Source organism: Aythya ferina, assembly GCF_964211825.1.
Source record: "Aythya ferina genome assembly, chromosome: 4".
Classification (NCBI taxonomy): domain Eukaryota; kingdom Metazoa; phylum Chordata; class Aves; order Anseriformes; family Anatidae; genus Aythya; species Aythya ferina.
The window spans coordinates 9,644,966-9,659,471 of NC_140300.1; the positions used below are offsets into that span (position 1 = coordinate 9,644,966).

At 38.9% G+C, this 14,506-nt stretch overlaps 1 protein-coding gene across 3 annotated transcripts in view; it reads left to right on the top strand.

Moving 5' to 3' along the window:
* The first annotated feature begins 7,014 nt into the window (after positions 1-7,014).
* HTT (huntingtin) overlaps positions 7,015-14,506 on the top strand; it is an 83,886-nt gene continuing 76,394 nt past the window's right edge. For 2 of the 3 annotated variants that reach the window (XM_084518838.1, XM_084518839.1), the window contains exons 1-3: positions 7,016-7,237; positions 12,725-12,808; positions 13,268-13,388. In XM_084518838.1, coding sequence (XP_084374964.1) covers positions 7,137-7,237; positions 12,725-12,808; positions 13,268-13,388 — 306 coding nt within the window. In that variant the 5' untranslated portion in view covers positions 7,016-7,136. Of the gene's footprint in view, positions 7,238-12,724; positions 12,809-13,267; positions 13,389-14,506 lie in introns of all 3 variants that reach the window. The other variant, XM_084518840.1, reaches the window with a different exon arrangement.

A 14,506-nucleotide genomic window follows, 5' to 3' on the forward strand; every position in this document is an offset into this window, starting at 1 on the left:
CCCATGTCATAAATTTAACTTGACTTTATGCTTCTGGTAAAACACTTCTTGTTCATCAGGACCTTTATTAGCTGTTTTTCTTAACAGCAAAGTTACTGTACTGATAAATTTTGTAATTCTGTTGTTATCTGGAATCATGGCAGTGCTATAATTTAATGCATCTCTCAAGAAACTGCTAAGGAAAAAAAAGGAATTCAGTGCACCGTGGCCAGCTATTATGAAATGCTCTTTACTTTTTAGATCTGATAATTGCCTTGCTCTGTACTTACTTTCTTATAGAATTCTGGGCATTTAGCTTAATCTTGTAACAAACTGTACATACCCCATTCTTTTCATTTCCACCTGTCTTATACATTCTCTCCATATGTTTACATGCAAGTAGACCTATGCCAAAATTTTTGTAATTTTTTAGTACTTTGCCCATACTGAAAGGATTTTTTTACCCGTGGGGACTCATTTTTATTTTTTCCTGCAAATGAAATTGTTTACAATTCCATGTAGGGTGTTTATAGCTTTATAATGGGTTAAAAAGCAAAGCACAGGCTCTTCTTTAATACCTTATTCTCTGCTGATTACATTGTAATGTGCAATGTTGTAGCATTGACAGTAATCACTGCCACTGAGGGAAGGACAAGGTAGTGTTAAGTATAGAATTAAATTATGTAAACAATCTTTACTTATACCCTTTAAAAACTTACACATGAAACCTGCTTTTATGGTCACTTAACAGAGATGTGGAGCTGGTATTGGAGTTTTAGTTAAGATTACCTTTCGTTTATTAGTAAAACTGTTTCCATTCTCTTGGAAACTTGTCAAACATCCACTCTTACAGGCTCAAAGTGTGACAGACTTTATTTTGTAAGGCTTTGTGTAAAGCATTTTATCTGTGTATGAGAATAAATTTAGGGAACACATCTTCTGTTTTCAAAATTTCAATTAGAGTATTGAAATCTAATGGAACGTTCTTGGAGTTGGAGATCGGACTTTTGCTATATATTATGTTCTATATTCTGAAGATTGTCTCCACTGAGCAGGCATTTTTTTCCTGTCTCTAGGGCTGCGACCAGGCTGCATATGTTTTATATGCACAGACCAACTGAATATATCTCTACCTCAACAGGTTTTTGCTTGTGATCCACTGACCCATTGGGAGAAACTTAAGCTACTTCTGAAAGGCTCTGATGATATATGTGGTAGTTAAGCCTATTGTCAGGTGTAAATGCACAGTATTTTGTCTCCAGTGGCAAATGTTTTAGTTTGTTACAATTTGAAATGAGTTGGAAAACCAGTGCTTTACGGAATTCTGCTGGGGTTGAGTTGGTGTCTGTTTGGAATTATTCCTCTTGGATATCGTCTCACAGAAATGCAGAATGACTCTTCTTTGGTGCATGTTGAGAATGACTCTGTTTTTGGTGCATGTTTCCTGATGTCTAAAATGGCACAGAGGACAGCAAAATGACTACCGCAGAAAGTACAAAGAGAAATTGTCGGGAAGGGAGTTTGAATAAATTACTGGATGACAAATCTGATGCAACAGTGAAAGGATCAGAGACTTGACAAAGAGAAATACCTGCAGTAAGGGTGTTGGCTAGAACCATTACGTGTGAGACAGTGAGTTGCCATGGTCTGACCTGACCCTCCGTATTATGTACCGCAAAAAGACCTGACCCTCTTTATTATGTACCGCAGTAATAGAAGGAATCTAAAAAGATGGGAATGGAGAAATGGAGAAGTATCAAAAATTTTTATAAATACCTACCTAGTTGGGCTATTGATCATGTTTCTCTTATCAACAGGCTTTATTTTTTAAGATCTTAGGTTTACTGTTTTGAGGCAAAGGTGATGGTATATTGACACTAGACATACGGAGTGACAGTCTGGATTTAATGCCTGCTTAGAGCAACTTGAAATTTGGTCAAGAATACCAAGGACACAAGCTGGGAAATTTTATGAAGAAAATACAGGAATTAGCTTTAACAAACGTAGGAAATCTGAAATTAAATTGAATGTGCATTTCAAACCTTCTTTTCATTCTGGAGAGAGATGGATTTTAATTAAAAATAGGGCATGTGTGTGGGGAATCACTCCTGCATTTTGGCGTGCTGAGGCTTAACACTTATCCTCCAGGGATCTGTGAAGAAAAGAGACTAGATGAAGATAAAAGGCAAATCATTCCTAAGAGCTGGTTCCTTCAATTATTTATACATCTGCTGTTCTGGACAAGGTACTCTGACCATGCAACGAAGTGGTTTTTTGTGTGTGTGTTTTCATGAAACTTTCAGTTCACAAGTTTTCCCTTGTGTTATGAATAATACTGCTGGTTGGTTGGTTTCTTTTTGAGGGTAACTACATGTTTGCAGGGTTAAGACCTAAATTTTGTGTTTGTTTGTTGTTTTCATTTTATTTTATTTTATTTTTCTTACCTGTAGGGTCAAAATAGCATTTTTCAACCTAAAAGTTTGTTCCTTTTGTCATTCAGTGTGTATGACCTTACTCTTTGCACAACTTACTAACCTTATGTAATAATAATAAATACATTAAAGCTGTTGCCATCTTTGCAAGTATCAAGGTATTAAAATATAATCAATTAGTAAAGATGTCCACGCATATGATGACTAAATATTGTCTACTGTGAATACCCTAATGAATTAGAAAGGACAAGAAAGTAAAATCAACATCATTCTCTTTATACGGTACATGGAGATTAAGATGTTATGCTGTGTAATCTAAGGCGATTAATATTGCTTAAATGTCTTTACTAGAGCTTGGAGATTAGCTTGGAGATTCATTTTGAAAGTGAAGAAAGGGGTAAGGAGAAGGGAGAGCACATGGAAGTGAAATACTGTGGTTTGATAAATGTAATATGAAGTTTGCTCTTGATTTATAGTAGAATGCAACTGAGACAAAAAGGGGGGAAAGCAGCAGGCTGTGATTACTCACAATGTAGCCTTTTATTTCCACAAGGCTGTAATTAAAAAAAAAAAAGTCATTCTGCCTTCATTACAGCTCCATGAATTCAGGTTCCAGATCCATGTTACAATGTTCTAATAGCAGTGAGACAATCCCACAGCACAAGTGCTTTGTTCTATTGGTGCAAGATGTGGAAAGTTCTATGAATTTGATGGAGTTATTTGTATGAGATCAATCTTTCTTTTCTGTGGCTTGTATTTTCAAGCATTTGTGTATGTAAGTCTTAATGTCTGCTTGCGCATACCTCATCAATCTATATAGAGAGCTCGAAATTGAAACTGTGAAAACAAGGTACCAGGATCTTACTGGCTTTCTTAATGCTTTTAAATGTTGCAGCCAACAGAATAGAATCTTCATGCCTCAGGGTTGGTTTCTTTCTTTAAAAGAAATTGTCACCTTTTTTTCCTCATTGTTGTAGTGTTCATAATAAAGATGTTATAATCTAGAGCGGATACCAACAAAACAGTCTCAGCTGAAGAAAAGAGGACAAAAATAATTACTGTATAATCATAAATAGGAAAACTGTGGTGTGTCAATAACAAAGAGATAGTTAGTAGTATATCTTAGCCTATAAAAGATGTTGCATATTCAAATATTTAAATTCAGACAATATACCATGTTTTTAATTATAAAGCAATCTCAGAATAAAATTGTCTGATTCGAGAAATCAGTGACAGAAGCTATTAAAAACAACTAAAAATCCATTTTTGTAGTGCACTTCGATTATTTTTCCAAGTATATAGATGTAAGAAATTTCTCACTGCCATTTGTACAAATGAAGAATACTAGTTCAGTTGCAAAATTCTGATCTATCTGCCAGCTCTGGTGAATTTTAATAAGTCAGAAAATATCTTTCAAAATTCTCAGACAAAATCTGATACAGATCATATTTGTAGTCATGATAAGCAAGAGATCTTATTTCACAGATGATTTGATATATTCAATTGTAAAAAGTTGATAAAATAAGTCAACGGAAATAATATTATTTACTATGGTTGACTACTTGATATTATACTAATTTACCATTGGAATTATCTCCTTCATTTTTGCATAGATTATACTAATTTACCATTGGAATGATCTCCTTCATTTTTGCATAGATTTTCAGAGAGTGCTTCTTTTCAAGACGTGGTAAAAAGGGATTTTTTTTTTTTTTTAAAAGGAGAAGAATGTTAAACTAAATTTATGTTTACTTTGATTTGAATTACCTGCTTGGCTCATTTAGGTGATGATGATGTCTCTTCTGCTGAGTGTACACTTCTTTTATTTCATACTTGTTTTTATGGTGTAACTCAAGTTTCGCACATGGCACATAGGTAGCCTTTCTCTCATGTTCCACTTGTGTCCAAAATACCAGAATTCTTTTCACGTGTAATGATGTTGACTGTTAAATGTGATGTGTTAGTTTCAGAATCTCCAAACCACTGAATTGTTCTTGTATGAGCTGTTTTCCTGGATGTTCTATCACTGTTGTACCTGAAATAAAAGCAAAACACTGCCGCACATATCAACCACAGGTATTATTGTCTAATGTGATTTATTCACCATGTCTATCATGGTAGCAGGGATATATAAAGGAAAAATTGTAATAAAGGAAAAATCACAATTTGTTGAAATAGCAATGTGTTTTATGTGCTTTTAATTTTTTATTTTTAACCAATGTGTGAGTCTGTTGGATCCAGGAAAAAGTACCCTAGCTCTGTTATATTTGCTTAATTGATATCATATCTCTTGGTCACAATTTTATTTTCTATGTTAATTTCAAACAGATTTGTGGGGATGGGCTACTTTACATTAACACATTTACTGTGGTAACATTACGATGTGGATGTAAGATAGGCCAGTAATAGCTGTACCTCAACCTGAATTTTCCATTATTGCCAAAACAGACTAACAACTCTCCATGAAAGAATTTATACCTTGGCATTAGTTGGATTTGTGTTTTATTTGTATCAAATACTTTTCAACAGTAAGCTGCTTGCGTTTTTAATGTTGTGCCCTATTTATGTAAAGACTTTCACTGTAGTTTTATGACATGAGTTAATGGGCTAAGCATTTATTTGTTTTACAGATCTTCTTCAAGTTAAGTGTCTGTAACAGTAATATAATCATGCTATTGGCACATGGCAGATTACCTGTGCATATGTTGAACTAAGCAGGCCAGTAGTCATGTGAAGTTTGGATTATGTGAGTAGAACCACAGACCTGCTGAACTGGGTTTGGAAATGGCTTAATAGCAACTTCAGGACAGTGCAAAAAATATTCTTAGCATGATCTTCTATTTGTTCTTAACCATTAAATGAAGAAGTAGCCTATGCTAGAAGAATGAAGAAGTAGCCTATGCTCTTGGTAGCCTATGGTTAGGAAACATTGGCAGCATTTGTGCCTTTCTTACAAACAAGGTAAAAGCATGTTTCATCTTTTTTCTCCTTGAAGTGGAGATGTATCCATCGTCATCCACTGAATTATAAATAACCTTTTAGGTATTGGCTGTTACTCCATTGAGACTGACTTTTTTTTTTTTTTTTTTTTTCCCCGTTTGTGGTAACAATGGCTTTAGGAAAAACTCCCGTTCTCTAACCCTTTCTGCTGCTTGTTGCCCTTTGCCAGCTGTACACACCTTTGTTTTTGCCAGTGCAGCTGTTTGTGGGGCTATTTGAATAGGATCAGTGATACAATCCATGTTTTTGTGAGTATCAGTACACTTAAATTGGGAGAGCCTCCTAATAAAGCACTTGCCAAAGAAACCCCCCCGACCAAAGATAGCCCTTCCAGTCACCCCAACTCCTGGATAAGGAGCCATAGGGCAGATGCTGCCAACACGATCTGGGAAGAAGAGGAGAGCAAAGAGGAGCGCTTGTGGGCAGGCATTGCCTTTGCCTTTCTGCCGGTGAGTCAGCGACCCTTAGGGGACTGGTGCACATCTTGATCTAAAGCTTCAAAACAATTTTGCAGAGGCTGACTGGGTCGGTGGCTTGTTTAATCTTTGATAAAAGCTTATGCTCTCTTTAATGTGCTTAAATTTAGTTCCCAGTGTACAATTATTGCATGGTGCGTGCAACACTGGAGTCGCACGCTCATCTTTTTTCATGTGTCATTTGCCAAATAAAAAATTCATGATCATCCATATGTTCTAGAGAAAACTCTCTGCAAGCTTTATTATAAAATGATCAGGAAAATACTTGATCCTTTTTGCCTTAAAAGCTCCTGTTTTGTTAAGACTTTTATAATGAAATGGTGCCTCTTTATAGCTTGAATTGCTTTCAGGAATAGATAGATTTACTTTCAGAGGAAAGTTACAAACGGTGCATCATTTATTTGCGTGCCAATAATTAACTGGCAGAGCAATGTTTCACTGAGCATGTGGCAGGAACGTGACCAGTAAGGCTGTTTGGGGTATTTCAGCTTTCACATTGACGCTGGAATCAGAATTTTATGGGGGAGGTTGAAAACCTGTGCACAGGGGCTGGGGTTCTGGAGCTTTTTGGGGGTGTGTGGGAGCACTTGTTTTTTTTGTTTTTTTGTTTTTTTTTCCTAATGTACCTGTCCAAGTGACTCAGTCACCACCTCTGTTGGCTTGAGTAGCCAGAGCCAGGAGCTGCTCTTGTTGGAATTACTGGAACCCATTTCATGCGTTTCTGAGGTAACAGCTGAAGTGCCAGCTCTTATCAGCTATCACTTAATGCCTTAATTAAATTTTTCTGTCAGAACGCTCGTGGGGAGGGCTTGGGCTTTGCGCGGGGCTCCTGAGGCGATTTTCAGAGGGCGGGCGCTAGGACCCAGCAGCCGCGGGGCGCTCCCGCCTTCAGCGGGTGGAGGCGGCTCCCTCCTTCCGATTGGACACGGCGCCTGTCGCTCTTTCTCCTTCCCGGCTCCTCATTTGCTCGCAGATGAGGCAGGGGGCGCTGTGCGCATGCGCAGGGCTCCCGGCCAGCTTAAAAAGCCTCGCCCCGAGGCGGGCGGGGCACAGCGGGCGGAGCGGGGAGGGGAGGGTAGGGGCGTGGCTTCGGCGCGGGGGCTGCCGGGACGGCTCCAAGATGGCGGCGGGGCGGCGAGCGCGGCCCCCTGCGGCGGCGGCGGCCGCCTGAGTCAGCGCGGCCTGGGCTGAGGCGGGGCTGAGGGGGCGAAGGCAGGCGGGCACCGCCGGGCGCCCCTCGGGGGGGGCCATGGCCACGATGGAGAAGCTGATGAAGGCCTTCGAGTCGCTGCGCTCCTTCCAGCAGCAGCAGGGGCCGGCCGCCATCCCTGAGGAGCCGCTGCAGAGACCGTGAGTGAGCGGGGACGGGCTCTGAGGCGGCCCGGAGGGGGGGGGGGGGGCCGGGACCCTGCCGCGGTCACAGGGCCGGGTGGCAGCCGGGAGGGTCCCCACAGGGGCAGCCCCGGCTGGAGGCTGGCCCTTGGGACCTCTCTGCGTCGCCTCCGGGTGCTGGAAACTTTGTGGGGAGCCGGGGAATTGCAGCGGGCCGGGGGCTGGGCAGGAGGTGCAGGGGTGCGGGGTGGGCTTCGTGGCTCTGGGAAGAAAAGGGTCCCTTCCATTTAACGTGCTGCTGAGGGAAAAAAGGAGAAAAATCCCAAGCCTAGCTTAAAGTCTAGGGCTCACCCCCTCCGTGCTGTTGATCTCTGTGACAAACTTCGTTTAAAGTCTCATGCGGTGACTTCTCGCGCTGACACCTAGGAGGAGGTGGTTTAAATACTTGTGGTATCCTTTTGTGTCCTTAAATATCAGGGGTGAATGTACCGAAGAGGCATCTGCCTCTGTCCGTGGGATATTCAGGTGTCTGACCAGCAAACGAGGGCGAGGAGCTGTTCAGTGCCCCAGTGCTGCCTGTTGGGTTTGCTCTCTCTAAAAATAACCCTTACTGAGCAGGTGGAAAGGCAGTAGGACTTGCATGGGATGAATACATGAGTCACGTTATTGCTGTTTCTCCAGACATCAGGGAGACAGGAGAAACAGAAGGGCTGAGGAGCAGGTAACTTCTCTGTTGGCAGTTTCAGGCCGCTTTGACAGAGATGACAAACAGTGGAGCTGGGCTCTCGGCCACCTGCTCCCACAGTACGTTTTGATATGGATGCCAACTAAATTATCATGGTTCATTCTGTTTGGAGACTCTTGTCTCAAATGGTTTCGATGTGTGGTTGATGCTTTGGGGGCATAATAGGTGAAGAACCTTTTGTCCTTTGTGATCTAATTGGTTTTAGTTGACTTACTGTTTTGCAAAGACAAATTGCTCTGTTCTGTGCATTTTTGTGTTACTGTTTCATGTGACATGAAGGATGGGTGGACAGCTATTTCTAATCTTTCCTATGTGTAGCAGGAAAATCTATCTAAGAAGTTCCTGATGGGATAGATCGTGTTATTTCAAAAGAAAGGCTAGAAAACTGTTGTGATACTGGCTGAGGAATGTTATGGTTGGTTTGGGGGTCTGCATTTAGGCATGCTATATTCATAGAACTAACAAATCAGGCTTGTAATTGCCCTAGTTGACTTTGTTTTGTGTTTAAAAATAGGCTGGATGTTTTCAGAAAGCTGATAGTATTGCATGCCCCTAGGAGCTTTACGAATTCACTAACAGCACTAAGCCTCGTGAAAGCCTGTGAAAGGATGTTGTGGCAGTCTCTGGTGAAGTTTCCAAAACTGTTAGTGTATTACCAGGTGACATCTTGAGCATAACTCGTGGTATTATTTGCATTTTCCATTCAATGAACTAGAAAGGAGAAATGCTGATGTGTTTTCGTAGTGTCTGGGGAGAGGTGTTCATCTTAATTATGGTGCCATGCAAATAGCACTTAAATATTTCTGTAATTCTGTGTGGTAACTTCCTGTCCTTGCTTGCTGTAGTAAAACAGATGCTACCTTACCTGTCAGTAATGGGAGAATAAAGATGTTGGTGAGTTTTTGCAGCGTAAGTGCTGCTGACTTGTTATTTATCTGTTTAATTAGATATGTATTTGGCATTGTCCATTAGCTGAAACTTGTCTTGTTGCATAAGTTAGATGAGTGAGATGCTGTCATTCCTTAAGTATTGAGTAATATTATTACACGTGTTGTTAGACTTTTTTTTTGTTGGACCTTCTTATGCTATACAGTGAAAGTAAAACTAAGTACCTATCTCTACTTCCTATTCTTTTTTTTTTTTTATGCCTTAAATTTTGACAAGGTGATATTACCTCTATATGATTTAAGAAATATGACAAAGACAACGACTTCTTAGATCTTGATAAAAGTGATATTCTGGTTTTAGTTTTATTATTAAAATATTGAGTGAATTCGGGATTTTACCAAGAACTTAAGAGCTTTTTCTGTTTTGAGAGATTTAATCAGCAGAAATCATGTGTTAAGCTTTTACTATATACTACGGATATATGTCAGTTTCTAGTCTCCTGTCATCTCCTCTTAGATATTTTTTTTTTTTTCCTTCTATAAAAACTGAGGTGGTGATCTCTCTCATCATATTGTTTCTATAAGGTTCTGCTGATGCACCTCATTGTCTCCCATATCTACTTCTATTTTTTCCAGGCTCTTAAATTTAGGTTGGAGTTGGGTTGTTCATTTTGTTTTGGATTGCAGAGCTCCTACTAACTTGAAATTTTGATCAGCATGATGGAAAAATTCAGAGTTTACTCAGTGAAACCAAAGATCAGATGGACTGTCACACCACATCCTATATTTTATTCATTTTTACCTCTTGTCACTGAGCTGAGTGGAATGAAGTGCTAATGTTTCTTCTGGGAGAGTATCTAGTTTTTGATTTGACTGTTGCAAAGGTGATTCTTCACCCTTTCTCCTGTTAACTTGCTCTAATAGTTAATTATTATAGTTGCTTTATGTTGAAATTGGAAATAGGTCACAAGTTCAATTTTGTCTTCATTTGGCTCTAGCCATTTGCAGTAAAAGGTGCTGCAAGAGCCCAAGCACTCTCCAGCAAAGGGAAGTTTTTCAGTCCTCACTGATTATTTTTTCTCGATTTTTGTTTGAGTGAAGCTATAGACATAGGTAGGTTTTATCAGCGCTATCTGTAGCCATATCTTTTCTGCTTAACTGAAGACTGAACTGCATGGATAATACCCGTTGGCCTGCTTCTTGGATGGGTTTTTGAAATTACCATTCCTGGGGGGTCAGCTCCTGTTCTAGTCTGTCGTCTGTCTGTCATGGGCTATATTACCACGTGTTCAAATCATTTGCCACAGTTCAGCTTCATTTGTTTATTTTTTGATCCCCTGATAGTTCTGTATGCTAATAGAAGTTTGAGTATTTCCAATACTTTTCTCAAGGGTAATGTCAAGCTGTTAGGCTTTGCCTTTTAAAAATAGTGTTTCAACATTAATGCTTCTGTTGTCTATTTACACATCCTTAGTTCCAAAGCTTTTTTAAAAAAAAATCAGCATCAGAGAGTTGGATCTCTTCATAGGCTGGGAGTGCAGAATTATCAGGACTTGCTGTTTTTTTCTTACATTGTTTGTTAATCTTGGCTAGAGGCTGCCCATGGAAGCGTGCAGAAGATTAAACTCCTGTGTCGGTGAGATGAGGCTCTCCTGTAGATACCTGCTGCTTCAATATCTCCTGCCTTCTGTTATTCTGGAAACATGAAGTGATGTCTGACCTTCCACACGAGGCTTGCTGCCTCAGCTCTCTTCTAAGAAATGTGTGATGCTGTTGTGCCCCCTGGGCACAGTAGTTTGCCTGAGGTCTTCATAATATGTCTGAATGCATCTTTTTAAAGCAAAAAAAGAAAACCATGTTCTATCTCCAGAGACACAGAATATCATTGTGTTATCTTTCCCCCTCTGTAGACACAGTAAATGTGTGCATGCACGCGACATACATTATGTTTGTCTTCCACCTTTTCTTTTACTCCTTTGGAAGCTGATTTTAAGGAAGGCGAGTAACCAAATGGCAGATGAAGGATTCAGTACAGCAAACACAGCCAAATGCTTTTCCTTTTAATAGTGACTGACAGTTATTCTTCACCTCTGGTTTCTTTTCTTTCAGTTTAATCGTTAACATCTACTCAACTATAAGCACTCCTTCTGAGTTTTCACTGAACATTTCAAGCCATTTTAAAAAAAATCTTAATTTTCTTGAGTTACTTGTGTTATTATTCAGTGTTGGGAGAGCTCTTTGTTTACAGAAATCTGCCAAAGAGATTGATCTGTGCTGCTCTGTGTGCTATTGAACACTGCTGCCTGCCTTGCCCAGGGCTGTATTAGCTGAAGAATAGATCCTCTTTGAGGAGCACTGAAGCTTACCTAAACAACATACTGTCAAATGTCTAAAAGAAAATAGTATGGTTTTTTTTTTTTAAGAACTATTCCTTAAACTTTGGAAAGTATTTCTGGAGTAAGATGAGAGAATCTCATGGAGAACTGAAATGCTGGGAGGAAACAACCCCCACTTCCAGTATGATGAGGAAAAGGACAGGCCTATTATTTCAAAACCTGTGGTAGTATTTGAGCAGAAGGTCTTAACTATTACAGCTTAATTCTGTAGAATTTTGGTCTACCAATGTATTTCTAGTTACTTTAATGTGGTTATCGGCTAATTACTGTTGGTCCTTAATGCTGTGTTAAGCTCTGTTATTGTAGCTCAAGGTTACAGTAATGATCAATGATCATTTTCCAACTTCTAATTTAGAAACACGTGTTTGCTATTTGATAGTTTTGCTATTGTTTTGCTAAGACAGTTAAATGTTAAGTGTACAGAAGATTATTTTTCACTTAGAAAGCAAAAGCAAAGAGCAGCTCTGTGAATCTGAGGGAAGCAGCAGGAGCTTCCTTGGCAGGACACATGAGAGGTGTTCCTCAGCTCCTGGCTTGCTACTAGTGAATTATTTAACAGTAACTTCTGTTTTGCTAGGAGTGATTCTGTGTCAATGGAGCTGAAAGTAGGAGACGGTGCATATGAGGAAATAAAATGTCACAGGCTTAGTGCTTTTTTCCAGCTCGTTTATTGGCAAGGCTGGGGGTGGAGCAGGGAAGAAGCTTCTGTTCTTGACACAGGCGTAAAGGAGCTTAGAGCAGGTGAAAGTGAGCACTGAAGTTTTCCAAATTGTAAGCTTTACAGGTTGGACTTTGCATCAGTTGTGCATCTGCGTTCTTCTATTCTGTGACTTTTATTTTTTGTTTTACACTTAATTGCTGCAAGTTAACTAAGCTCGTCCTTGCCTGGACTATGCTAAGTGCTACTATAGGGACATCATGTTTGATAGGTAGAGACTGTGCCTAGAGTTTTGCTATTTTGACAATTAAAAATACCATATTCCTCCAAATGTTTATGACAGGATTGCATTAGCATCCTTTAATTCAGATGAAAAATGATTTAATACAAATTCTTACTTTTCAAGAAGTCATCAGACAAAGTTGATGATGAAAAAGATTTTTTTTTTCATCATCATGGTATATTTAAGTCTGCAATACTTGTTCTCCTTGCTTATTTTCCCCAGCCTTTTTCATTCTGAGTTTGTTTGTTTTATCAGTTACAGGATTAATATGATAATCCTACTTAAAAGGCTTATGCTTTTTCTAAGTTTGTATCCTTCCCTTTGCTTGTGTGCCTGCGTGCTCTCAGCAGCAGTTAGTATGCAAAGTCCTGGGATTACAGGTAATTGGTATATGGATATTTATATCATGGCCAGGGAAGTGGTTTCTTTTTTTTTGTGTGTGTGATTATTATAAAGACACTTGCTAGAGTAGTGTCTATAGTTACCACTCAGTTTTCAAGTCTTATCTCAGATTTATTTTCATTGTTTCATTTTAGAAAGAAAGAGCTTTCAACTACCAAGAAAGATAGAGTGAATCATTGCCTGACAATATGTGAAAACATCGTTGCTCAGTCTTTAAGGTAAGACAATGTTTATTTTTAATTTACTACATTAATACAATTTGTTGCGTTAAAGTGAATAGCTTCTTTGCAGTGCTAGATGCTTATCGGCTTCCTGATAATTGCTGATTTTAAATGTTCATCTTCAGTTTAAGACCAAAATGATAAAATGTTTGGTTGTGCTTTTTTAACTAAGCCAAAATCTAGGAAGTAATTTTCCTTGAGCATTGGTAGAGTAGGTATTATCCTTCTACTTCAGACAGAGAAACTGAGGCACGGAGGTCAAATACCTTTGCCAGATTATGTAGTAAAGAGTAGGTAAATGATTTCCCAACTCCTAAGGAAGTGCTTATCTGCTGGATCTTTTCTCCTCTTGTAAATCTGCGGATATGTTGTTGGATTCTGAAACCCCATCAGAAATAGCTCTCATGTTGTCTGCTTCTAGTGCCCATTGTAATTGTCTAATGTTTGTTTGTTTAGAAATTCTCCAGAATTTCAGAAACTGCTGGGGATTGCTATGGAAGTCTTTCTCCTCTGCAGTGAGGATGCAGAATCTGATGTCCGGATGGTTGCTGATGAATGCCTTAATAAAGTTATTAAAGTAAGAATTTCTATCGTCTTACCAGATTTTACCTCTTCTTGATGCAGCATCCTGTATGAATTCACACTTACTCTGTTAATTGCTTTTTCTTCTTGATAATCTTTTGTAATGCAAGAGGTCAAGTAAGCTTTAGGAAGTTCTGTATGTCCTCTAAGGTGAGTTGCACAGAGGGATGTAAAATTTATATCAGATAAGTGTATTTTAACCTGTCTGCTGTAGTTCATTGTTCTTTTTTTTTTCTTCTTCTTTGGTCATTCATTAACTTTGTTCTGTTTAAGACAGTCAAAACAAGAACATGGGCTTTTCTAACATTTTGTGGTATTGGAGGAATACTCTTATTCTGTAAAAAAGAAGTTACTTAACATGTAGGAAAGGTAAAGAATATTATGAAAAAGCTGTCTATAAGATGTAATGTCTCTTCATTCCAGACAATTGGTGTGTTGTAATTCTGGTAGTGATTTGCTGAGACTTGGCAGAGAAGTTTGTAGGCATAATTAGGATAAATGTAGTGTTCTGGAGGCTGTTATTACCTTACTGTGATCCAGAATGAAAGGCTTGCTGGAGACAGCAGGCGGATTTTGATAGGAGGTCAGGCAAGGTCTAAATTTCAGTTCAACAAATCACAAAATGAACCTTTTGAATAACTGATGTAAGCTGCTGCTTCCATAATGGGTTTACCTTCATCTGTCCTTTCCTTTTTTTTCCTGTTTTCTGTAATGGTTGAATTATGTAATGTAGCTGCATAATTAATCTAATTGATATGAAACTTTAAGTACTTTATGAATGTGCAAAAAATACATATATATTTTTTAGCGTGAAGGGAGTTTGTATAGAAGCAAGCAGACAAATCCCTATTTCTGTAGGGATTTCTCGAAGTTACGTTCTATTCGTTTGGTATCTGTATGAATTAGTAGTACGGAGAGAATTTGATTAGATGCTCTGAAACTGTCTTAAGAATGCAAGCTTGCTTACTTCTGTGAAACTGTTCTGTAGGCTTGGTGTAAAGCTAATCTCTTAGGTTCACCTGTCTACTTAATACTGTTACTGTTTTCTGACATATTTTAAGTTAACTTGAAAAACTTCAGGTTTTTTGAATCTTTGTATGGTAGATGGTGTTC